The sequence below is a fragment of the Podarcis gaigeae genome (genome assembly GCF_964106915.1).
Source record: "Podarcis gaigeae genome assembly, chromosome: 6".
Classification (NCBI taxonomy): domain Eukaryota; kingdom Metazoa; phylum Chordata; class Lepidosauria; order Squamata; family Lacertidae; genus Podarcis; species Podarcis gaigeae.
In genome coordinates, this window is record NC_139682.1 from 135,047 (window position 1) to 160,543 (window position 25,497).

The 25,497-nt window shown below is 52.4% G+C and overlaps 1 protein-coding gene and 1 long non-coding RNA gene across 4 annotated transcripts in view; one reads left to right on the forward strand and one right to left on the reverse strand.

Annotated features, from left to right (window-relative positions):
* The window catches only part of LOC310847242, a 107,014-nt gene that overhangs the window by 6,883 nt on the left and 74,634 nt on the right, over positions 1–25,497 (reverse strand). The gene's annotated exons all lie outside the window — the stretch shown is intronic.
* LOC310846990 (protein-glutamine gamma-glutamyltransferase E-like) lies at positions 7,744–24,612 on the forward strand. Of its 3 annotated transcripts, none has more exons than XM_083744299.1 (15): positions 7,744–7,762; positions 8,546–8,624; positions 9,409–9,532; positions 11,347–11,520; positions 12,155–12,397; positions 14,195–14,313; positions 16,136–16,264; positions 16,395–16,575; positions 16,670–16,805; positions 18,366–18,469; positions 18,544–18,786; positions 20,874–21,194; positions 22,342–22,499; positions 23,990–24,114; positions 24,362–24,612. In XM_083744299.1, the coding sequence occupies exons 3-15, from the start codon at positions 9,526–9,528 to the stop codon at positions 24,519–24,521; spliced, it is 2,100 nt and encodes a 699-aa protein (XP_083600425.1). In that variant the 5' UTR covers positions 7,744–7,762; positions 8,546–8,624; positions 9,409–9,525; the 3' UTR covers positions 24,522–24,612. The 3 variants fall into 3 exon arrangements, with proteins under 3 accessions (XP_083600425.1, XP_083600424.1, XP_083600426.1); XM_083744298.1 differs by lacking the exon at positions 7,744–7,762 and adding an exon at positions 7,980–8,110; XM_083744300.1 differs by lacking the exon at positions 7,744–7,762 and adding an exon at positions 7,980–8,110 and having other exon boundaries at positions 9,416–9,532.

Here is a 25,497-nt window from a genome sequence, read left to right on the forward strand (position 1 = left end):
AGGGCAACACCAAAGCAGGACCAAAAGCAGAAAAAAGACAAAACTTCTCCCATTGGGAAGCTGGCAGTAAAGTTAAGTTTTCCCAGAAAAATTGCAGAATGAAGGAGAATAACAGAACCCTGAAAACAGAAGCTGCAGAGGGATAACCCTTGGCATGAGAGTTTCTCAATGCTCCTTGTTGTGGTTCTGGTTCATACATAAACTACTTATGCTGCAAATTACCATCCTTAATGGAATTGATCTGTGCAAGACCGAGGCTGCCTAAGGCAAAACACCTGCCTGTCCCTGTAATTTGCAGGCGCCCCAAATGCGGTTTGAGCTTCATGCTCCCCTTCCAGTTTATTTTCTTGCTCTCTGGCTCCCTGCTTTCCAAGATGCCTGGTGAGGCCAGAAAGCAGAGGTTATTCCTCATTCCACTTTCTCCTGGAGGGGTTTCTGAGTCCAAGCTGTATTTCATAGGAGTACAACGAAGACAGGAGATGGGACAGGACTGCAAACGTGGAAAAGGTGTTCAGGCTGGAACCCCTTTGTGGTTGAATGTTAGATAAACTGAGCATTTCACTAGTGGTGCGCTGGACCAGTCTTTCTGAAAACATGCCCTGTGGGAGATGCAGCAGAAATCTTGGGTGACAAAATATAGCGAAATAGCTCTAAGCACATGGTCTGAGCTAGTAGTGAACAGGCTTTGGCCCATTCTATCTCAGTGAGTTTTCATGACGAAAGAGACTGAAGAAAGGAGGAAACTTCTGTCAGAGCTGCCTCTAGGTCCCAGCTCACAGAGGACCAACGCCCGGTTGATGTAATATACAAAAGTCTTTATTGAAGTTTAGTTTCCATTTCAAACCCCAGAGCGTGCAGCCCTACGTCTTGACTCTAGATCGGCGAAGTCCCCTCTGAATCACTACCCCTTCCGCACCAGTTTAAGATCCTAGCCCGGCTCCACCTCCTGCGCTGTTCTTTCCTCCTCTGGGTCCTTCTGCCCCCTGGGGTTTCCTCCTTCCTGGACTCTTCTGACGCTGACCCCCCTGAGTCTTGCCCATCCTTCCGGCAGGCTTTAGGACCTGGCTCCCTATCCGGGCTACCTGCTGTGCCGCTCGCCTGTACATTTGAACTTGGCGCGCGCGCCCAGCCAGTAACCTTCCTCCTGACCGTTTCCCCGCTCTCCGATGTGGGCGTGGTCAATCCTGACTCATCTCCTCTCGCTGGTGGTGAGAACACTGGTCCCGATTCCTGGGACTCCTCCCCCCTACTGCGTTCTGGTGGGGAAGCTGGTCCTGATTTCCAACTGCTGCTCAGGGAGTCCCCGCTGGCCCCTTCCTTCTGGGATTTCCCCCTTGGCACCCCCCTCGCCCTGGCCATCGGCGCTCCCTTCTGTGAATCTTCCGATTCGCTGGAGAGACTTGTGGAATCCCTCTGACCACTGTCACTGCCTACACCCCCCTCGGATTCCTCCTCCTCGCTCTCCATTTGCTCCCTCTCCTGTGTCTCTGCTCCTGAACCCCTGACAACTTCCTTCCAGGTGAGGGGAGTGAGCTAGATGAGTCTAGGAATACAATTCTGTGGTCTTAACCATTTCATGCATTAACGAGCACTAATAAGCTTTACTACAATTTCCCACAGCTTGCTTAGGGTGGTTGAAACAAAGACTGTGAGGAACTTTCCAAACTGAGAGGATGTTCACAATAACAGCTTGGCATGCAGTGAGGTCATCCCTCCTCCTGGCTACACTGAAGCACAGAGCAGTTGTTTGCAGCAGAGAGGTGGTGGGGTGGGGATTTCTTTACCCAATGAAGCACATGACCCTTTTGGATCCCCCCATCCCCTTCCATCTTTGCCTGCGCCACTGCTGTTCACGTCACCACTTGCTCCTCATCCAGTTTCCTAAGTGGACTGAAACTGGGTTGAGAGAAAATGCATCAAAGAGCAGGATTTGCCAGGAACCTACAGAATTGATACAGCTTGTGGCAAACAGCGCATGGATGCAGCTTCGGAAATGAAGTAGGAGTGCCCTGGATGGGAATGGGGAGGAAAGGGGCAAGGGCAATTCAATGCAAACAAGTTTTTCTTTTTTTAAAAATAGATGTTATTAAAGTCTGAAAACGAATTCAAAAGATAAAAAACTAATCTAAACAAAAGCACAAACAAAAAAGAAAAGAAATAAAGTAAAGAAAATGATAACTTCTGATTCTTTGTCTGTCAGCTATATATAGAAAATTGTTCAAAGAATCCATTCCAAAATAATTCCCAGAATTCCACCAATATCATTTTCAATCCTCAATATTATATTATAAGGTCACTTTCTTTTTAATGCAAAAAGTCTAGAAGGAATGTCCAATCTTGAGTAAATATTGACAATATTTTTCTCTGATTAAACATGTCTACTTCACCATCTCAGCTAAATCCAGTAATTTTAACAACCATTCCTCCATGGTAGGTAATGATGAATCTTTCCATCTTTCTGCATATAAAAGTCTCACAGCTGTAATCATGTATTGAAATAAAGTTCCATAATCTTTTTCTAATTAGAATCATAGAATTATAGAGTTGGAAGGGATTCCCCCAGGCTGATCTAGTCCAACCCCCTGCAATGCCAGACTCTCAACTCAAGCTCCCATTCGGTGCCTTCGGTATCTTCTTGTATGGAAAGGGGGGTGATCTATTCTCTTGCATTCTTGTATTCTCTTGACATAGTGATATTTCTGACTTGCAGCCACATTTGATACTCAGCAAGCCCCTAGCCAGTTCAGGTATCTCAGGTGTTCCAGCTCAAGCACACCTGGTGCAACTAATCAACACCAGTTGTATTTGTGCTGTTGTGAGGGATTCTATTCAGGGGGTTGAATGATAGTGAGACTGGAGAAGCCAGTATAAGTTGCAATTTCAGATGAATTGGTGGGAAACCACTTGAAGCATCCATTGTGTTGAGCTATTTCAATTGCTTTTGTTTGATTTGCTCATTGCAAACAGCCGAAAGTCTGTAATTTTTGATAATAAACCTGATTTGCAAAGAGAGTTGAATAATTTTGATTTCAACTGTATGTTGTATGAAATAGCCTCTTATGAAAGCTTAATTGAATCCCAAACTGTTTGCATCTCTATGATGCAGATAAAATTATTCTCCAATAAATATTTTAACTTCTGTTTGCAGTCTTGTACAACCTTTTCTTGTTGTAATAAGTCTCTACACAAACTTTTTTTCCTGTTGAAAGTCATAATAACTGGATTATGATTGAGAAAGTCTTTGGTAATGTTAAAGCCGGAGAGGGGGGATTGTGACACCCCAGAAGTGGTACCACGGCCTCGAGTCAGGATGATGAGCCTGAGCGTTCCCCTACACTGTTTGCACAAATGCAACATAAACCTCAAACCCCAAAGCTCCCTCTTTTGTTCTAATTCTAATTTTTGTTCAACGTAATGTGTGTACACTCAGAGGATGGCTACCAAACCATCCTAAATGTATTCGCAGAAGCTTACAAGAAGCTTGGCCTATCGCCCAACATCCCAAAAACCAAAGTGCTGCACCAACAAGCACAAAACAATCCCTCTGCACCACCACAAAGCCACCTCAGTGGTGGAAAGTGTCAATCACTTCTCTTACCTGGGCAGTTATCTTTCCACAAGGGCCAACATTGATGCCGAAATCCAGCATCGCCTGAAAGTGCAACTTTCTCCTGATTGAAATGCAGAGTGTTTGAGGACCAGGACATTCGCAGGGAAACCAAAATGCTTGTTTACAAAGCTATTGTACTAGAACCTTACTGTATGCTTGTGAAACATGGACCACTTATAAACGCCATCTCCAACTTTTTGAAAGATTCCATCAACAGTGTCTCCCAAAAAATTTACACATCACTTGGGAAGACAGGCAAACTAATACCAGCGTACTGGAAGAAGGAAAGATCAACAGTGTCGAAGCAATGATTCTTTAACATCAACTTCGTTGGACTGGTCAAGTTGTGCGGATGCCTGATTATCGTCTTCCAAAGCAACTACTCTATTCCAAATTTAAGAATGGAAAACGTAATGCTGGTGGTCAACAAAAGAAGTTTAAAGACTCTTTCAAGGTAAATCTTTAAAAAGTAGCATAAACACCAACAACTGGGGAAACATTGGCCTGTGAGCACTCCAATTGGAGAACAGCCTTTACCAAAGGTGTCATGGGCTTTGGAGACACTCGAACTCAGGACACAAGGAAGAAGCACACTAAGAGGAAGGCACGCTTGGCAAATCCACACCATGATGAACTCCCACCCGGAAACCAATGTCCCCACTGTGGAAGAATGTGTGGATCCATAATTGGCCTCCATAGTCACTTATGGACTAACTGTTCAGACTGTGTTCATGGAAGACAATCTTACTCGGCTACGAGGGAACACATGCAACCCATGTTTGGGGTTCCTACCCTTTGTGTGTTTGAACCTTGAGGCAACACTAAAGATTGGGTCTACGGGCGCCGTTTTGGTTTTTAAACTTGGCTGGGAATTCCTTCTTTACGGACTGGAGGGACCCATGGGGAGTGGCACCCCAAGGAGCTGGGCAGCAGAGTCAGCCTGCACCCCGGGATTTCCCTTTTTAACTGTATGTCAGCTTTATGCACCCAAGTAAGCGGTGTCTGTCCACCATATCATGTCTGTTCTTGAGAAAGATCTGTGTCTTTTGCTGAAATATGTAAATTGCTTTACATCTCCATTTTATCTCGCCAGATATCAACAAGTTCCAAATTATCCATCATTTTTTTAAAAAAATGTTTAGATACCTTACCCTAGGAAGTTTTAATATTTTTCTCTGAAGCTCTAGCCTGTATTGTGCAGACCACTCCATTCCAATCTCCCATAACGCACCAACTTTCATATGAAAAACCCACCAACTTTTCCATAAATCATTTATAAAATATTGATTTGTCTTCATTTGGGGCATAAATGCCACAAACCACAGTTTTATTCCCTTGGATGCTAACTTCCACCCCAACATATCTACCTTGCTTTGGAACGGGACAGAATGAGGGGGGGGGTCTTTTTTTTATCTTATGTGATTACCTAACAACCCCCTCCCCCCGGAAGAATCGTTGCAATTACTGAATATAAGAGGAATGATTAAGAACTGTGTGGAAATGAATCAAAGACATGGCTTGTGAAATATTTGGAAAGGAATGAAAGGCCTTTGGAATGATGCGGCTATAAAAAGAGACTTGTTAGGAAGCAGGCCTGGTGGCTGGATTTATGATCGAGGGGGAGGAGACCACGGCTTTGTTATTATATGGGAATGTGAGTTTGACCTGGCAGAACCCCCTAAGAAGTTTGAGGAGAGAGTGACAGGCTTGCGAGGATTAATGGGCAGACTTTAAGAATGCTTTGTATCAAAGTGTTGAAATGGCGTCTGTCTGTTTGAATATGGCTCTTGGAGGAACGGACAATCCACACAGGATATAACAACGTTTGTTTTTAACCCACTTGTGGAGACTATCAGAGGTCACAAAGAAAGGAATATACGATAACAGCAAGAAGATGAAGAAAATAATAGAGAGAAGATTGGACAGAACTGTGAAGATCAAAGCAGCAGCAAGAGAGATGTTTGGATCCCTTTCGGAGCTAGAAGCATGGGTACCCCAACAAAAATTTAAAAATTTGGTTTTGTAATTTGGAAGTAATGTGATCTGATTGGTTTGTTAATAAAAATTATATTAAAAAAAACATATCTACCTTGCTCATCAGTTTTGGGCAAAATTGGAATGTCTATGTACATGTAGAATAACCCCATTTTTTTCTTCAGTTCTGCAGACAATTTCCTCAGCTAAATTTTTTTGAAACAAATATTTTATATTGTTTTCCCTAATACGTGCTTCTGGTAAACAAATAAGATCCAATTTTCAACTAATGAAAGATCTCTTTTCTCTTTTCAAAGGGCTATAAGATAAAAAGCCCTGCACAGCTTAGGTGCAAGCTATCAGAAGTGTCATATCCCCCCTTCACATAAAACAGCCCTTCTCTTGGTCCTGCCACCTTCACAGGCACCCTGGGGGGGGGGGGAGGGGGCTTTCTCAGTGATGGTTGTGGGAGATGGATTGAGGGTTGAATCTGCAGGCTAAAATGCAAAAGTAAACAGGCTGTGAAGACTCTGTAACAGAGTAAAACACTTAATAAAGCTTAGAAACAAGGCAATCATACCTTTTACCACTTTTATTTGTGGTCTTCTGACCTTTCCATTGCAGAGAATAAACCACACAGCTTTTTTAGTAAGAGAGACAAAAAAGTTTACGTACAGGAAAACACTTCTAAGTTACAGTAAAACAAGAGTTTGCAGTTGCAACAAACATGGCCGAAACCAGCAGCTTCGGGAAAACAAATCTGCTTAGCTTGGAAGAGAGGCAACTTTGGAACTCCCTGCCTAGAGAAGTCAGGCTGGCTCCCTTCTTCTTGTTCTTCCACCGGCAGGTGGAGAGCTTCTCATTTCGACAGGCTCTGGGGAACAGACTGCTTTTAATGAACGGGTTGGCACCGTGCTGTTTTTATTGTAATTATCTTTTGTTATGTGAGTGTGTGTACAAAATTTTATTAATGCTCATTTAAAAAAACGATTTCCCCTATATTTTTAGCTGTTCTTATTTTATCTGTAAGCAGCCTTAAGTCCTTGTCAGGGGGGAAAGGTTGGGTATGAAATAAAAATAATAAAAATAATTAGTAGTAGTGGTGGTAGTTGTTGTTTACTCGTTCAGTCATGTCTGACTCTTCGTGACCCCCTGGACCAGAGCACGCCTGGCCCTCCTGTCTTCCACTGCCTCCCACAGTTTGGTCAAACTCATGTCTGTAGCTTCGAGAACACTGTCCCACCATCTCGTCCTCTGTCCTCCCCTTCTCCTTGTGCCCTCCATCTTTCACAACATCAGGGTCTTTAGTAACAGATAGGTAGCCGTGTTGGTCTGCCATAGTCAAAACAAAAAAAATTCTTTCCAGTAGCACCTTAAAGACCAACTAAGTTAGTTCTTGGTATGAGCTTTCATGTGCATGCACACTTCTTCAGATACACAGTAGTAGTAGTAGTAGTAGTGGCAGTAGTAGTATAAAGCTGATTTTTTGGATATAAGGCTCCAAATGGAAGGGGGTGTTGTTGTGGACCTGTGTGCTTGCTGTCCATCCCCTGGGAAATGCCTCTCTACCTGCTCTGAACATGCTCTGAAATTGCAGCAGCAGGAGAAGAGTAAGGCAACCATGTCAGGCATCTGCCCACTGCAGGGGCGCAAGGTGGGGAGAAGGCGGATCCCTGTAACTGCAGGTGGTGCAGAAGCCTTCCAAAGAAGAGGAAGGGAGCTGGAAGTGCTCAGCTGGGGTGGAGGAGGCTGCTGAGGGGAAATTAAGCAGAGCAACAGCCTTAGACACCTTCCCAGCATTCTGTGATTCACAAAGAAGGCTTTGGAGCAGGCTACTTCCTCCTGAGTAGGACATTGAGCAACATCAGGACCATTAAGTTGGGCGGGGAAGTGGCAACAGCATTGCTCAACTCCAGCCCTGTGGCAGACTTCCAGAAGCCATCATGGAGTTCAGGCTGGGCTTGTGATGATTCCCGGTGAAGAATCCAGGAAGCAAACCAGGACAAAGTTGCAGTTCACCTGATGAATCTCCAAACTGGAAAGTCAAGCCAGGCAGATACAGATCTGCACACAGCGGGGAGAATTCCTGGGCTGGGAATTCTGGGCTGGGACAAGCATGGCTGCCAGCAGTGAAGGTGTGGAGGTCAAGTTCTTGAGCAGGCAAAAGGCTCAGAGCAGGTAGTTTGCAGGAGCCTAGAGCTGGGAGGAAGCAGGGATCAAACACCCAGCACCGTGGCTTGTAATGAAGGGGTGGAGTGAGTGGAGCACGACCGAGGCAACGCCACCGCCTGAGACTGCCTGAGCAGCAAGAGGAGGCAGTGGCAGGTGGTTCCCAAGGCATCGCAGCAGCAGCAGCAGCAGCAGCAGTACAAGGAGTAGGTGCCACGGTAGGAAGTAGGGGTTGCCCCCAGAGGAAGCCAGACTGAGAGAAGTGGCCCAGGGGCAGCTCACGCCCAACAGGCTGATGGGCATTGTGGGAGTGAGCCTTTGGCCAGATCCAGCCACAGGGCTCTTTCAGGCTCTCAGGTGAAATGGGGCAGGGGGAGGTGAAGCTCCTCTGGTGCGTCTGTGGGGCAGGGGGGCTGCGCAGCTCCTTGTCTTCTGTGGCTCTGCAGTGTGGAGGTTGCTCCAGGTCCTGCTAGTGGGGAGGCGTCCGCCTGAGAGGGCAAAGGAAGGTGTGAGAGATCTATTGAGAGATGAGGGAAAAGGGGATGTCTGGTGATGGAGAGGACCTGAGAGGATGGAAGGCACTCAGGAAGGACCCCAAGATAGAGAAGGGGGGAGCTCAGCACCCCTTGGGGCACCCGGTGGGGTGGGGGAAGGTATGACCCCAGGTTGGCCATGGCCATGTCACCCATTAGACAAGCCTTGCTGAGAGGTGACGTAGCCACATCTTCCCTCCAGAAGATGACTGGTGCTCTTGTCTCACATCTTCCTAACTGAGTCTTTTTGAATTCCAAGCCTGGAAAACATTCTTGATGCAAAGCAACCAAGGGCCCCTGGAGACCTTCAGAGAAGATCAATACTCCACTGGCGAAAGGTACTTCACTTTCCTCGGCCAAAACACAATTTCTAGAAACCTCAGTAAAGCTCATCTGAGGAGAAGGAAAGGCTCCTCCACTGTTGTGAGGTACCACCTCAAGCCCAGGAGAAACAAAAATGGGGAGGGGAGAACGTCGATGCCAATGGGGCATTGTGCAAGAGGCCCAAGGGAGCCAGCGGTGGGTTTCTGCAAGAGTCCCTGGGGATGGTCAGCCCCTTCTCAGCCATGGAACTCACTTGGTGGCTTTCGGTCTCTCTCTGGTTAAGCAAGGCTACTGCCAACGCAGCCTAGCAGCCCCTCCTTTCCTCCCTCTCAGCTGAAGCTGCCTCAAGAGGCTCTTGGAGCAGAACTGTAGATTGGCGAGAGACCCAAAGGGTCGTCTAGTCCAACCCCCTGCAATGCTGGAAGCACAGTTACCTTGTGAGGAGCAAATGGGGCCATGCCAGCTTCCTGGGGGAAGGGCAGGAGGCCAAAGGGATGTCCGCACACAGGCAGGAACCCCATTGGGAAATGGGAGGCGGCTGGGAGACGCAGGGCTCTGCCTAATGGAAGGGTGTGGCCAGAGAGGCTCTCTCTTCCTCCTGCAGTTTCTCTCCCTTCCCACCTGTTTCCTCGCCTCTGGGGGTGACTCCTCACCTTGGAATTCCATGTAGGAAGTCCTGCGCAAGCAAGTGAATGCACTTCCTCTGAGTAAACAAGGATGCCTTCTCCTCCCACTGGAGAGGAAAATTGCCCTTGCGCTGCCACCGATTATAGGAACTGGCTAATTGCACCTGGGTAGTTTTTAGGGATCAGCGGAAACATCCTCACATCACACCTGGCTCAGCGGACAGCAGGAGAGCGGCGAGGAATGTGCAGTAGGAGCTCCTGGCTGTGCTGAAGAAGACAAGACTCAAGGATGGGAGGTAAGTTTGGGATGGTGGCACCTGCCCTGGCCAGCCCTGCTCTCTGCCCTGCAGCCTCCATGCTGTGGTCCTTGCTAGGGAGGGAGGGAGCTTTCTCTTTGGTGGCCTTTGGCTTGTTGCTCTGCTGAGACTGGAGTCCCAGAAGAACACAAGGCAACTGTGCATTTGCTGTCTCCCACATCCAAGGGGTCCAGCCCAGCTGCCTGGGGCCTTCCAAGGGAGAGATGGTGAGTTTCTGGGTGCCAGGAGAAAAGGGGTGCTCCTCTTCCCCAGCAGCTTTACCCTCAGGGTGCAAGAGGGCCTTGAAGGTCCCAAGTGATGGCTCTTCCTCTCAAGGTGGCAATCTGCTCTGAGTGGACGGATGCAGCGCATTCTTGAGCATCCTGGAGTTCCTGCACCAGCCTCTTCTTCCATCTCTCCACTTCATGTATTTATGAGTAGAAAATATTAATATACTGCGCTTCACAAATAGCATCTGAGCGGTTTGCAACAATCCTCCACCAAAAGCCCATCAGCAGGTAGCCCTTCCAAACCCCTCAGAGTCCTGCTCTGGTTGGCCTCCCACTACAACCCTCCTTGAGGCTCCTTAACCAAACAGTCATGGGGTGGGGTGTGTGTGTGTGTGTGTGTGTGTGTGTACGTGCGCCTGCCGCTTTGATCTTTGTCCTGATCTGGTCTAACCCAGGTGGGAACTGCAAAACTGAGTACCCAGCACCCCCCGCCATTGGCATTAACCCCTGTGAAAAAACTGTGCAGCAAGTGGCGCCTGAAGACCCAACAGCCACGTATCCCCAATGTTAGGGCAGGTTCTGCTTGCCTGGCATTTAATGCCTGGAACACCTGAGAGCATTTCCTGGTCTCACCACAATGGGAGCAACTGAGTCTTTGATCTCCCTCCCTCCCTCCCTCCCTCCCTTTAATGGTGACTCATCCTTCTCACTTCATCCTTCAGGTTCAGATTTGCCAAGTCTAGAGAGCAAAAACCCCGGAAGCAGCTGCTTCCCGCTCCATCCCCAAAGCCCCAGCTGGATTATGGGCAACTCTAGAAGGCTCTCTCCGGACTGGGTTAGGAGACTCAGTCTTGGCACTGGCTTCTACCCTGTGCTGTCCTGGTGGTGGTGGTGCTGGAAATCCCAAGGACGCAGGAGCAGCAGCCCCCTCCAGCCCCTCGGCTGGGGGGTCAGGATGTGCCTGAGGAGGGAGCTGCCTTGGAAAGGGCGTCCCTCAGCTCTGCAGAGCTCCTCTGCACTTGGGTGGCAAGGGCTGCCCGCCGTCAGGGTGTTTTGTCCTTGTTGCAAATCACCTTGTGTGTCTAATGAAGGCAAGGCCTCTTCCTCTTTGATGTCCCTGTCGGGAGACATGCAGCTCCTTCCCTGGCTGGTGCCCACGCCCATGCTGCTTCCTAATCTGTGATGACTGATTGATGTTATACATCCCGCCCCCCCTTCACCACTTTCACACACAATCTTGACTTTTCATTTGCTACTGCCCTCTCCCCTTTTCCTTTTCTGTTGTAGTTTTCATATTTTGTGACATTGATTTAATTGGATATTGTAAGGTGGGTTGAAGAAACTTACCTGGAGAATGGGATGTAGGTGTGTTACTAAATAAAATGACGATAGCTGCTCTGGTCAGCATGGATATTGCACCCTGTCGCGGCCACCCAAGAAGCAGAGTCTGCTTAGGAGAAGGCTTGGAGACGTGAAGGTGGACGAGCAGCAGCTGCGTCTGCCTGGCTGGGGGAGAGCAGAGTCAGGCCAGGCTCCACTGGCCCAGGCAGGCCCCTTCCAGACTCAACTTATGCTGTTCCACAGATCTGACACCAACACAGCTGAGCTGGCAAATCCCGGCCAATGGCCCGGCCCACCACACCAGCCGCTTTGCCTCCTCGGAGCTGGCTGTACGCCGGGGGCAGGGCTTCTTGCTGACCGTCTACTTCAATAGACCCCTTCAGTCCGGGGACAACTTTGCTTTCGTTGTAGAGACAGGTAAGGCCGCCCCCACCACTGTTTCCCCCCGTCCTCCTTCATGGCCAGCTGGCATCACTCGCATGGGCACCTCTTGGCCTGATCTCTGGCTGCAGGACAAAAAGGTGCCTCCGGGATGGCACCTCTGCTCCCCTTCGGTCCTTGTGCACCTTTGGCCTCTGCACATGGAAGCGGCAGATCTCCTGGGCCTCTTGCCTGCCAAGACCTTTTTGACCGCGGGATTTCCCTTTCCCACCATCCTACCCCTGCATGCAAACACCTGTCTCCCACAAGAAGCTTGTCCATCTTTAAGGTGCTGCCAAAGACCCCTGGCTTGCCCTGTGCAACGTTATGCCCTCCACAGCGTTCTCTCTGGTGGGAAGCCAAGATGGCACCACCACCACCACAGGTGCTGTTCTGTGGCGCGGAAGAGACCGGGTCCAGTGCGGGCGCACACACGCACCAACACTCCTGTCCCCCTAGGGTTAGAGGTCTGTGCAGTGCCTGCGTCCAGAGGTTGGAATAAGGTTGGCCAGCTGGCTGCATCTTCATGCTGACCAAACCCTTCAGGGAGAACGTTGCCGCTTGGGTAGCTCTCACAGGTATGAGTCGCCTCCAATGACAGCCTTGCCTTTGCCTCTGTTCCCTCTGGCAGGGAGAGCCCCTTCGGAGTCCCAGCACACCCGGGCCGTCTTCCCCGTCTCCAGCGCCCTGACTGGAGGGTCCTGGAGTGCCATGCTCAGCTCCATCAATGGCAACTGCGCCAACTTCACCCTGGCCAGCCCCCCCACCGCTGCCATCGGCCGCTACAAGCTGAGCCTGCAGATGATGTGTGGCAACCAGGCCTATGCCCGCTTCCTGGGGCAGTTTGTCCTGCTCTTTAACCCTTGGTGCCAAGGTAAGATGCTCCTCCTGCCTGCCTGCCTGCGCAGGCCCTGCTGCCGCCCTTGGGATGGGCCTCTGCCCCACAGGGGTGTTTCTGCTGAGGGTTGACAGGCAGACAATGCAGTTGGTGCCACGTGACTCCCTTCCGCACCACAGCTCTGCGGTTTAGGACTCATCCCTAAGGACAGCTTCCCAAGCGAGCAGGCAGGGAATCATAGACTCAGAGAATCGTAGGGGGCTTTGGGCTTCTTTGTAGCTCAAAGCAGAAGCCTTGCACAGACCTCCTCCCCACCCCAGATGTTGGCATCTGGGCAATGAGATGCCCGACCCAGAAGCCCGACTGGGGCACAGCAATGCTCTACTGACCGGCTGGTGATGGACGGGCTGATGCTGCAAGAGTTTGTAATGGTGGTCCTGGAGACAGAGTTCCCCCCCCCCCGCAGCACATGGGGCCAAGTGTGCTTCACAACAGCAGCAGCAGCAGCAGCAGCAGGAGGCCTCCCCTCTCCCTCCCTCCCTGCCTCCCAGGGACTCTCCTCCTGTTCTTCTGGTTGCATCACCCAGGGCCTCTGGGCTGCTCATCCATCATCCAGCTGGGCGGTGGAAACTCAGCACTCAGGACTAGCTAAAAATGGGAACGTGGCTGAAAGAAGAAGGGCAAGATCCAGCACAGCTGGGCAGGAGGCCAGATCCCTCTTTGCCCAGAAGAACGTTGGCCCAGTGAGCCTCCCAGAAGCACCTGCAGATCTGAGTACTGCTGCTGCGTCCGACCGAGTCCTGACTTGCCCCTTCCATGCGTCAGCAGAGCAAGCAGCAGCCAGAGCCCTTTGCTACAGCAGCAGCTGAACAGGGGAGTTGCCCCCCCCATTTCCATGGGCCCCTTTCAAGGCCCCCCCACAAGCAGCCTAGTGGTTGCACTACCCCACCCCCAAAGGATAGGGAAGGGGGTAACATGGTCCCACTGGCTTTGCAAGGCCTAGCTGACAGCCCTCCCCTCCTAGGACAGATGCTGGGGGGGGGGTGCCTCGAGCCAGGCCAAATCCCTCGCCTTGGGGGGCCCTGGAACTTGCCCACGCCAGGCTGGGAGACCCCAGAGGATGCCAGGTTTTTCTTGGAAGGGAGCCAAGGGCTAGGAAATCCCTTGCTGCAAAACGGCCGGCTTGGGAAGCGCCATGCAGCTCCTTCTTTTGGCCCAAGGAGGCAGGAGCAATGATGGGGCTCAGCAAAAAAGCTCCTTGTGGGGCAGGGACATGGCAGGGAGGGGGCTCCCCTCTCACTGCCCAAGCAGCTGGAAAGCTCTCCCTCTCAATTGTCAAGACGAGTGTCCCCATCCCCTGGGGAGGGTCTCTGACCTTCAGGGTCACAGCCATGGTCTGCAGTGTCTATGCAAGAACCACAAAATAATAAAACTGTATTGTTGGAACAGACCGCAAGGGTCTACTAGTCCAACCCTCTGCAATGCAGGAGCACAGTCAGAGCATCCAACTACCACCTTCCCAAGGAGTTTGTTCCACTCTTGAATAGCTCTTACCCCCAGAAAGTTCTTCTTAATGTTTTTTCTGGAAGCTCCTCTCTTGCAATCCAGCTCTTTCATAAACTTACATTTGCAAGGATGTTCTATTCAGCAAAATAATTATTTTCCAAGCAACTGTTGCCCTGATTTATATGATCAAGTTCTAATTTTAGATCAAAGCTGGAGGCCCCCAAAGACATTTGAGGGGGGCATTTACCCCTTGCCACTTAGTTGTTCAAAGTCCAATCCAGCTTTGCTTGAAGCACCCACCGCCAACCTCTTGCCTCCGCCCAACAGGAGACCTTGTCTACATGGCAGATGAAAGCGAGAGGCAAGAATACGTTCTGAACGAAAATGGGATCATCTTCGTGGGAAATGCCAACTATATCGAAGCGCGAGGATGGTACTACGGGCAGGTCAGTGTTAAGGTCTTGCTCCTGGCCTTCAAAGCACCAGCTCTGCTGCTGGCCCTATATCTCTGGGCTATGGGGCTGTGGCCCTATATCTCTGGGATTGGGGTTCCACCGCCCCTGCCAGGGGAACAGCAGCGGTGCCCTTGTAGCCTTAAGATGGAGAGGTGGCCAGGAGAGGAAGTGATGGTAAGGGAGGGGAGGCAGCATTTTCCTCTGCCTGGATCCTCATTGCTGTATGGCTGCACAGTCACCGTCGAGTGGGATGGGCCTTAATAGGTAGGAGAAGATATATTAATTGTAATTTATCCATCTAGGCACCCACGTGTGTGGGTTGAACAGGGTTTCAAAATATTCTTCTTCTTAGGCAGTAGCCAAGTAAGATTGTCTTCCATGAACACGGTCTTAACAGGGTGTCCGTAGGTGACTGTGGAGGCCAATTCTAGATCCACATGTCCTTCCACAGTGGGGACGTAGGTTTCTGGGTGGGAGTTGATCATGGTGATGGTTTGCCAAGCGTGCCTTCTTCTTAGCATGTTTCTCCCTTGTGTCCTGAGTTCAAGTGTCTTCAAAGCCCAGGACCCCTTTGGTAAAGGCTGTTCTCCAACTGGAGCGCTCGCAGGCCAGTGTTTCCCAGTTGTCAGTGTTTATACTACATTTTTAAAAGATTTGCAGTGAGAGAGTCTTTAAACCTCTTTTGTTGACCACCAACAATTGCCCCTGACAATTACGCTTTCCATTTTTAAGCAAAATCACCCCATGCGTGGCAGAAAATTTAAAAACATAGGAATTATAATAAATCAAATCAATTAGGCTATAGAACCTTGTTTTGAGCAAGTTATGAAGTAAGCTGGCTCCCCTTTCTTACCCTGCTTAATAAAGAACCAGGCAACAGCTTGGAAGGTAAGCTTAATAAGAAGATTCACTTACCGGTACTTTAGACAGGCATTGGTTCACAGCAACAGGAGCAGTAAAGACTATGCAAGCAAGTCACTTCTATTTACTTTTCTGAGCTGGAGCAAGGGAGGCAGGTCTGCACCCATTGCTGGTCAAAGAAAGAGAGAGAGAGGAGCAGGAAGTACTATATGCTCCTTCTTCTCTGGGAGAGGAGGGGAAATGACATCACACAAAGCCCTCTCTAGCAATTGCATTTCTATGGTCTTGGTCCTTAGCTGTCAGCAATAGAGCTCTGTAGTCTTAGCCCCTTCTCCCGCCAGCTAGCAGGAACCTGCACTTTTTAGGTTGGGCTGCCAATTTCACACATGCTGAAGGTTGTCGACATGTTCTGTGACTGTGTGTGTAGCCCAAACTAGAGAGTGCATTGCATGATGGAAGGGAATGGTTCCTGCCACCACCAGGAGCAGAACAAGACAAGACTCTCTTGGGGTCAGCATTCTCGGGTATTCCCTCCCAGTGTCAGGGGCTGAAGGTAGAAAAGAGGGAGGCAGCCACTGAGGCCAGCTCCATCTGTGCCCCATGGCATGGAGATGGTTCTGCTCAGAGGATGCTGGGCTGAGGCCTGAGATCATCTGTATCACAGAGAATGAGCAGGGGAGCGGCAGGTGCTCCTGCTGGAGGCGGAGCGCTGGGGGTCCCCACTTGTCCTGGAACCAGTTGGTACTTCTGCATCTTCATGTGCATAAGAAGACCCTCTGGTTCTAACTTGCCCCAGTCTGAGGGCCCATGTTTCCCTCTCCACCTCTTGCCCCAACTGGAGTGCACCTTGGCTGGGTGCTGATCGGTCCCTGGGTGACTGCGCGTATTTGTCTCTGTGTGGATGCTCCTCTGCTTCCTGGCGCTTTAGAGGACCTTCCTTTCTGCCTTGCAGTTCCAAGATAACATGCTCAACCTGGCCCTGATGCTGCTGGATCTGAGCCTCTACCATCGCCAGGACCCAGGTGGGGACACGTCGCGCAGGAGCGACCCTCGCTACGTGGGCCGGGTGATCAGCTCCATGGTAAGCGCAAGCCCTCTGCCACTTGATCCCAGGCGGGGTGAGATCCTTCAGGGAGCCTGAAAGCACCCCACCAGCTCCCAGGCCCCCCTCACCCGCCTGCTCCTCCCGTTCCGCCTCCCTGGCGCTTTAGGTCAACGGGAACGACAACGACAACGGGGTGCTGGAGGGCAAGTGGAGCGAGGAGTTTGCCCACCACGAGAACCCCTCTCGGTGGGACGGCAGCGTGGCCATCCTCAGAAAGTGGGCGCAGGACAACTTCCGGCCGGTCCAGTACGGCCAGTGCTGGGTCTTCGCCGGGGTGGGCGGCACAGGTAGGCTTCTGGTGGCAAAGCGGAGGAAGAAATGGGGGTCCGGGGCGCCGAGCAGAGCCCAGACCCACCGGCCCCTCTCTCCTCTCTTTCGCAGTCCTGAGGTGCCTGGGCATCCCGACCCGTTTGGTCACCAACTTCAATTCCGCCCACGACGCAGACACGAACTTCAGCATCGACAAATACTACGATCCCTCTGGGAAGAGCATCAAGAGGGGACAAGACTCTGTTTGGTAAATGCGCCTCTGGTGGGCGGGGAGGAGGGAGGGGGCCCTTCGGATGCTCGATCCCAGGATTCCCTTCATAGAATCACAGAACCCCTGAGGGTCATCTGTTCCAACCCTCCGCAATGCAGGAATCTCAACTAAAGCGCCCCCCCCCCCCACCGGGGGCCAGTCTTGCCAGGCCCTGGAGACAGACAACGGATATCTGGGGTTTCTCTCCATTTCTCACATTTCCAATCTTAAACTCAATTCTCCACCACCTTCATGGGAAGTTTTAAAGGAGGGGTTGGGTAGCCACCTGTCAGAGATGCTTTAGCTGAGATTCCTGCATTGCTGGGGAGTGGGTTGGTCTAGATGACTCTTACGATCCCTTCCAACTCTACACTTCTAGGAGTCTATTCATGTCTGTGTTTGGCTCTGGGGATCAGCCCCCTACAGGCAATGGAACTGTCAGAGGAATGCCAGATCTTGGGCCAGGATTCTGGCAAAGCCCAACGTGGCCCTCCTCAGCCTGGGCTCCCGTCCGGGGGGCGGGGACTGTTCTGGCCCAGGGGCCATTTCTCCCTCCCCAGCTCTTTGGGGAAGAGGAGTCACTTTCCCAGGAGAGCTGGAAGGTGGAGGGAGCCAAGGCAAACACCTGCCCCTTGGGCAATGCTGCTCACCGTCCTGTTTGCAGAGGCAGTTATGGCTCAGGGAGCACCTCTTCGCTCATCCAAGATCAACAAGGGCAGAGCCCAGGTCACTCGGCTTGGCTAGGCAGCCCGTTATCATGCCAGGAGCAGCCATTGGTTTCATTCATCCCCATGTCTTTGCCCTGCTTCTTTGTCTGTTTGGGGGACCCTTATGGTAGCTAAATACGACTGCATTATAAAGCAATATTAAAACATGGGAGGGGGAATAAACATCATGTTTACCAATAATCACCAACCAGCCAGGAAATATTCCCCCTAAAGGATCCAGAGGACCCATTGCTGACCAGTTTGAGTGGATTTGGCCAGAAGCCCCCGGACAGGACCTCCCTGCCTGCCTTTCTGCCTCTGGGCTCTGGCGCAGTGTCGTCTTTGAGGAGCCAACTCCCAGGGGCCCAGATCCCTTCAGCCACCCTAGAACATATGGCATTGCCATTCAAATGGTGTCCACGAACCGCCTCATGTGATAATGTGGGGAAGGGCCTACTTGCCCCCCCATATTTTATTCAAGTTGGCACCCCTGCCACCCCCCTCCTTGTGAGCTCAGCCCATTGGCTTACCATCTGTGCATGAGGTTCGTGTTGTATAGAAGCTGCGTGGAGAGAGCCCTGGCTCTGCCTCCTGCCGCCCCCTCTTCAGGTGAGTCTCCAGCGCCTTCAGGGGAAGGGACACAGCTCAGCAGGGCCAAAGCATCTGCCTCACATGCAGCAGGTGCCCAGTTCAATCCCCAGCACCTCCAGGGCGGGCAGGAGAGAACCTGGCCTGAAACCCAGGAGAGCTGCTGCCAGGAAGTGTGGACAGTGCTGAGCTAGATGAGCCAGCGGTCTGACTCTGTATGAGGCAGCTTCCTATCTCCTCCTCTGTTCCTTCCCCCCTTCAGGGATTACCATGTCTGGAATGAATGCTGGTTCACTCGGAGGGATCTGGGGAATGCCTACTGCGGGTGGCAGGTGGTAGACGGAACCCCCCAGGAGAAAAGCCAAGGTAAGGCCCTCTCCTGCCCCCACCCCACCCTGGTCGCCTTCCAGAGCAGCTGCTGCATCCTGCTTTCCTTCCAGGGATCTACCAATGTGGACCAGCCTCTGTCCTGGCTGTCAAGCAAGGAGACGTGCGGCTGAACTACGACACGGGATTTGTCTTCTCTGAGGTGAATGCCGATATCAACCGATGGGTCATCTATCCCGACGGGAGGCAAGTCAGGGTCTATTGCGACACGACGTCCATCGGCAGCCACATCAGCACCAAAGCCGTGGGCAGCAACTATCGGGTGGACATCACCAACAACTACAAGTACCCAGAAGGTGAGTCCCCTTCCCTCCTGGACCAGCCCCTTCTGACTGGCTTCCCCCCTTTCCCCATTTCTGATCTCAGGGGACACACTAGGCGGGGAGAGGCAGAAGCCACCACCGGCCAGGCCAGCACAGAGGCCACCAAATTAGCATACAGGTGGTCTCTCCAAACTGGGTGGCAGAATGGCAGGTTCAATGGAGTATCAATAAGGGCAAATCGATGCAGGGTGGGACAACTTGTCATCAGCTGTGACCCCCCAGGATGCAAACTTTGCCATTGTACTAGAAAACAAGACCAAAAGATGATCAACTAGGAAAGGGAGTAAAAGGACAACCACCAAAATCACAATGCCAGTGTTTAAACTCCATTGCAGAATCGCAAATTTGGAAGGGACCTTGAAGGACATCTTCTCTGTCCACACACACACACACACACACACACACACACACACCCTGCTCCATATGGGAATGAGTGATACAGTAAGAACTACCTTGCTGAAGCAGCCCTCCAAAAGGGGGGCACCTAGTCCAAATAGCCAAACAGATGCCCCATGGGAAACCCCCAAGCAGGACCGGAGCCCAAGAGCCCTGACCTCTCCCCTCCTGGGGTTCCCATCAGCTGGTATTCAGAAGGCAATCAGGGCCAGTAGGACCACCTTTCTGGAGGGGCTGGATCCTGCCGGTCTGAAGGAGGCCCCAGTTCTTGACCGTGGAGCAAATGACAAGCAGGAGATGCACAGCAGGTGTGTAAAATTATGAATAGCTGCCAACAGAGAGAAGAGAGGGGAGTCTGTCTGCCTCGTGCCAGCCCACCGCCCTCCCCCAGCAATCCCTTTCCCTTCTAGAACAGAGAAAAGAGAATCCTTTCTCCAAGGCAGCAATCATAGCGGAGGTGGCGAAACTCCCAGGGAGGAGGGGGTCTGTCAGTGGCCATGACGAGGAGGCGCAAAATGGAGACTCCATGCTCAGCGGGAGAAGACTTCTGCGTACCAGATAGTCAGGCAACAACACGGGGGTTCAGCCCTTCCGGGAAGATGCATTTGGTTGGCCACAGCTGGAGGCAGAATGAGGGGCTGGGAGAGCCCCCAGAGGCACCTGCACCCTTGGCCGCTCCCCCCGCCAGAACGCCAGGGAGTGTTTGGGACACCCGCTGGCAGAGGCTCTTCCCCCGTCCCACATGGAAACCTTCTGCCTGCCTTCCCTCAGTCTCAGGGTTTCTGGCTGGAAGCAGCATTTGGGAAGGAAGGAAGGAAGGAAGCACATGCTGTGTGCAGAGAAGGTGCTGCTGGTGGTCCTTGGCACTGGAGAGAACAGCTGGGGATCCTGAGGCGCCCCCCACGCCCCTCCCCGAGGCCCCCTGTGGGTGCCAGCAGAGCCAACCGCTCTGTGCTGGGCTTTAACTCTGCAGAAGGCGACTTCTGGGGCTTTGCGCCTGACTCCGTGCGGCCCTCTCTGCATTCACAGCACCCCATACGTCCTCAGCACACCCGCCCTCCCTGCCGCGGTGCAGCTGCTGCCTGGACTCTGGAATGCGCTCCGTGCACATTCTCTTGGGATGAGGAGCCCCAGCCCTTGGCTCCTGGCCCAGCTCCACGTGCTGGAAGCCTGCCAGCGCTCCTTGGGCTTCTGCCAGATGATCACTCCCACCCTCACCTGTGTCCGTTGGACATCCTAAAGCAGCCCATACAGGAGCTCTGGAAGGTGCTCTGTTCTGAGTTAGACCACTAGTCCACCTTAAAGGCATCAGAAGAGGGACCACCTAGATACTCTCACAATAGGATGAACAAGCTTTTTATTTTTTGGCCAGTCAATTGGTCAGCTGCTTTCAACTGCTCAAAGGGCCAGTGCTATTTGTCTCCCACTCGCCCGCCCAGCTAGACTAGGGAGGCTGTGTGCAGCAGGAAGCACCAGCCGAGCGCAACGCCATTCCTGCATGTCTCCCTTCCATGTGCGCTGGCAGAAAAGGGGCACAGCAGGTGGGCAGTGTGTCAGCCTAGACCTAAAGCTCTGGAGGTGAGCTGGAGGCTGCATTATGGCTGGCGGGCTTAGAAGGTGTGCCAAGGAACTGGAGGCTGACTGCTCCCTTCCTTTCCTTGCAGGCTCTGCCGAGGAGAGAAACATCTACCGCAAGGCCTGCTCCCAGATGTATGGGTCCACGCCCAGCGAGAGCCGCATGAGCACCACCGACGACGCCTCCGCCTCCGAACTCATCACGCACCCCGGGCTCTTTGGGAAGTTCAAGCTGGCCCAGCCGCCCATCCTTGGCAAGGACATCAACCTCATCCTCACCCTGGCCAACTTGGCCCCGGAGCCCAAGACCATAACTGTCAACCTGAGCGTCTCGAGTGTCCTGTACACCCGGACGGCCATCAGAGAGATCCTGAAGGAAGTGATGACTGTCAGCCTTGGCAACAAGGAAGGTAAGTGGCCTCCCCTGCTCCGTGTCTCAAAGCCCATCCAGGCAGGGAGGGCGAACAGGGGTTGTCTGCTGGGCTGCCCTTTGCGGGCACAGGGGCCCCCACCCGCCCCACCCCACTCTGCAATGGCCCCCTGGGGCTTCCAGACACGAGGCTCTTGCAAGGCTCCCCCTCACTCAGGCTCCCACTAGAGGCAGCTGCGGAGAAATGCTGTGCAGGGCCCATCATGAGACCAGGGCCAAGAGCAGGTCTCCAGGCAGGAGCACCCACAGCCCCACTGTCAAAGCCAGAGCCCCCTGGACCAGATGGGGGGGTGGTCCTCTGAGGCCCAGGCCTCCAAGCATCACCATCAGGGAGCCAGCAAAGGAAGGAAGCCCAGCCCAGGTGAGTCTGTACCTGCCCTTGGGGTCCGGAGTGGAGCAGGGAAGGGAAGCCAGCACAGGGAGGCAATGGCAGGGGCCAACTGCAGCAGCATGTCTGGAGGGAGCCCCAGCGCATGGGCCGCCCTCCCCCCCAGCCGAGGAGGGCCAAGGCAGGCTGCTCTCACTTGGCAAGCTGGAGAGCTAAGCTGGAGGCCCCGGATCTGTTTGTTTACTTGTCTTGTCCATTTAAAAGCATTTATAAATCACTTGATGTTTCAAAATATCTAAGCGGTCTGCAATTTTTTTAAATAAAAAAAACTAAGCAGTATCGTTAAATCAAAAATACAGTCTGAACTCTATAAAGCATAGAACATCTTAGAAAGACAAACGAGATAGGGATTTGAGGTGTTTGGAGCCATAAACAAGAGTCTCGCTTTGTGGGTCAGGCAAAGAGGTCAGTCTTCAGCTGGCTGAAGGAGGTCTGCATCTTCTTTTATGCTCTAAGCTCTGGCCTTCCAGCCTAGGGGGTCCTGGCTGGGAATGTTGTGCCCTTTGGGGTCTCCCAAGGGAGGAGGAGGAGGGATGTCCTCCAAGCTGCTTCCCTCTGGAAGCTGCACCTGCCCCTGGAAAAGGGGCGGGAAGAGTTGTGGTCATCGCTGGGCTGGGCTGAATCCATGGAGCAGGACCTCCCATCTTGCAAGGAACAAGTTCAGGGGGCAGGAGGCTGGGTGGTGGTGGGTTGCCTCTGAGGAAAGGATCCTGACTCCCCCCACCCCTCTGCCTTTCAGAGAAGCACCTCCCACTGCGGATTACGTACGGCCACTATGGGGCATCCCTGACGGACGACAAGAAGCTCTTGGTCACGGCCTTATGTGACGTTGTGGACGGCGTGAAGCTGCTGGTGGAGAAGGCCATCACCCTGGAGACCCAGAACATCTCCATCACGGTAAGGAGTCCCTCTGCCCTCAAGGGCTGCAGCCAAGAAGGAATGCCCCACTCCCTGCTGGTCCCGCGTCCTGGAACCGCAGCCCCCCCCCCACCCACAAGTGATTTTATTTTTAAAATATTTTTTAAACTTTTTTATTTTCAATGTAGAATCATAACAAAAATTACAGACATTAAGTCCAAAATAGTACTATACAAACAAAAAAGAACAAAACATACAAAAAAGAGAAAGAAAGAAAGCAAAGGAAACAAAACAAAAATGAAAAAGCATACATCTACAGAAAAAAACCATATCTCATTACATACATATACACATATTGATTTCCTTCCTTTGTTCTAAGACCTCAAAAAATTTACTCTTACTGTATTGTTGTGTCTAATGTACATTACTTCCATCTTTGTACTTTTTTTTTTACACCATTTTTCTTTTTTACACCCACAAGTGATTTTAATCACTGCTGCTACTGCTGAGGCTAACTTGTTGGTGGGAAGATTGAGGACAGATGAAAGAAAGTCCTCCTTCTTGTAGTGCGGAGTTAAACTGTGGAACTCCCTCCCACTTGAGGCAGGGATGGCTTTGGAAGAGGATGGGGCAAATTATTGGAGGATGAGGGGGCAACTGAGGGCTGCCAGTCAAGATGGCTCTGCCCGTCCCCCACAGTTGGAGGCAGCAATGCTTCTGAATCCCAGGGGCTGGAGACTGCGGGGCGGGAGGAGAGGGGCTCCTGCGCCCGGGTCCTGCTTGCAGGGCTCCCAATAGAGGCATCTGGTTGGCTCCTGTGAGAAGAGGATGCTGGAATGGATGGGCCACTGGCCTGATCCAGTTCTTCTGATGTTCATATGGCAATGAAGATGCAAGTCCAAGTTGAGAGGCTTCTTCTAGCCTCAAGACCCCAAATAAGAGGGGCTGAGTTTGGAGCCACATCAGCACAGACCCTGTCCTTGGGCAAGGGGAGGGGGCAGCCAGTCCCCTGTCTCCCCTCATCTGGCCCCAGGTCCATACTGCAGTACCTGCAAACCCTGCCTTACCTCCCCATCCTGGTTCAGCCCTGTTGCATCATGGGATGCCATCCCAGAATGCAACAGCTCAGAAGGGAGCTTGGGGAAGAGGTGGTGAGCCCCAAAGGGTTAATGATGCAGCCTGACTATTCCAAGGCAGCTGCCTCCCAGTTGGCATTCAGGGCCAAGCTGGATGCAACCTTGCGGGGCTGTTGGGTTCCCCCTGCAACTGGATCATGGGGGGGGGGGGGAGCTCAACCCTTTGCTCCTGCTGAGATCCTGATCCAATCCTGTTTGCAACGATTCCAAGGCCGAAATAGGTACAGCGTTTGACCGTATTTGAAAGAAGGGGGGGCTCTGGAGAGGTGGTGGCTGTGCCTGAGGAGGGGGTCCTGGCTCAGCAAGCCCCCTGGGGAGCCCTGCACCTGCCAGGATAAGTGCTGGTGCAGAGTGCGTTCCCAGAGACTGAGCAGCTCCTCTCCTTGGCTGCAGGCCCCTCCAAGTGTTGTAGCCAACAAACCGGCCACCGTGGAGATCTTCTATGCCAACCCTCTCCCAGAGCCAGTGGACAACTGTGTGCTGCTGGTGACACTGATGGGCCAAGCTGTCAAGATCAAGTAAGTTTGGCGGGGGGAGGAGCAACCAGCAAGTGGGAGGAGCTTGGCTGGCCCACTCTCCTGCCTGGCAAGGGGAAGGCGAGGAGACGTCCCACCCAAGCAACTCCTCTGAGAAGCCAAGCCAGCTGCAGGTGGAGCCAGTTCAGCCGTGGCCCTTTGGAGGACGTAACCCCTGCAGGGCTCTGGCTGGTCACTCCAGGGCTGCGTCCTTGCATGTGTGTGTGACCCCCTCTCTCTCTCCCTTCAGTGTGGCAGCGCTGGCACCTGGAGAGAAGTCCAAAATCTTCTTCGAGTTCACCCCACGCAGCGCGGGGGCCATGCAGCTCCACGTCGACTTCTCCTGCAACAAGTTCCAGCACATCAAGGGCTTTGTGCTCATGAACGTGGCCCCGGCCGGGTCCCTGTGATCCGGGGCAAGGGGCTGCGGTGGTGAAAGGGTGTGTGTGTGACTGTCCTGTTCCTGCAAGATGATTAAAAGCTTTTTCCCCAGGCAGAAAAGTGGCAGCATTTCTTCTAGGGGGTTGTGGATGGCTAATGCACATCTCATGGGTGGGGTGAGGAACGTCTCCTGCTTCTTCAGTCATCAAATTATAGATTTGGAAGGGGTCTCAAGGGTCATCCAGCCCAAGCCCCCGCAATGCCAGAATCTCCACTAAAGCATCCCTGACAGATGGCCAGCCAACCTCTGCTTAACAGCCTCCAAGGCAGGAGAGGCCACCACTTTCCCAGGGCTCTTGCCCTCTTCCTGACGTTGAGTTGGAGTCTCCTTTCTTGCCATTCGTATTCCTTGGTTCTGGTCCTCCCCTCTGGACCCGCCGGAAACAAGCTTGCTCCATCCTCCACATGACAGCTCTTCCTCCTCCTCCTCCTCCTCCTCCACCTCTTGTAGGGATCTTTGGGCAGACTGGTATGCTCTGATGTGCTCAGAAACTGGGTCAAATTGCACCACTTGGGCCTCTCCTAGGCAAAGAACCACCTCCTAGCAAATGGTCAGCTAAGAAGGCGTGCTAGGTGCATCTTGCAAAATCTGCTTGGTCACGGGGAGGAGGGAGCAGGGGGCATTCACACAGTGACCTCTTCCAGGGCTGGGGTGCTCTTCTTCCTGGCTGAATGGCAGGAGCCCCGCTGGAGGGGCCTCCCTCTGGCTTCCAGGCGTCAGGAGTGAACCCGGCCCCCTTTGTTCCCAGCGTGGTCTCCCCAGAGGCCAGACAGGCTCCTCGGTCTTGCCTCGCTCCAGCCGCCATCCAACTCCCTCCCCTCTCAGGGCCCTTGCTGGGACCACAATATTGCCACCCCACCCCCCACCCCGATTCAGCCTAAGAGAAGAGGGTCCGCTTGCCTCAACCTTTCCCCCCAGAGCTGCCTGGGCCCAGCTCTACCCCC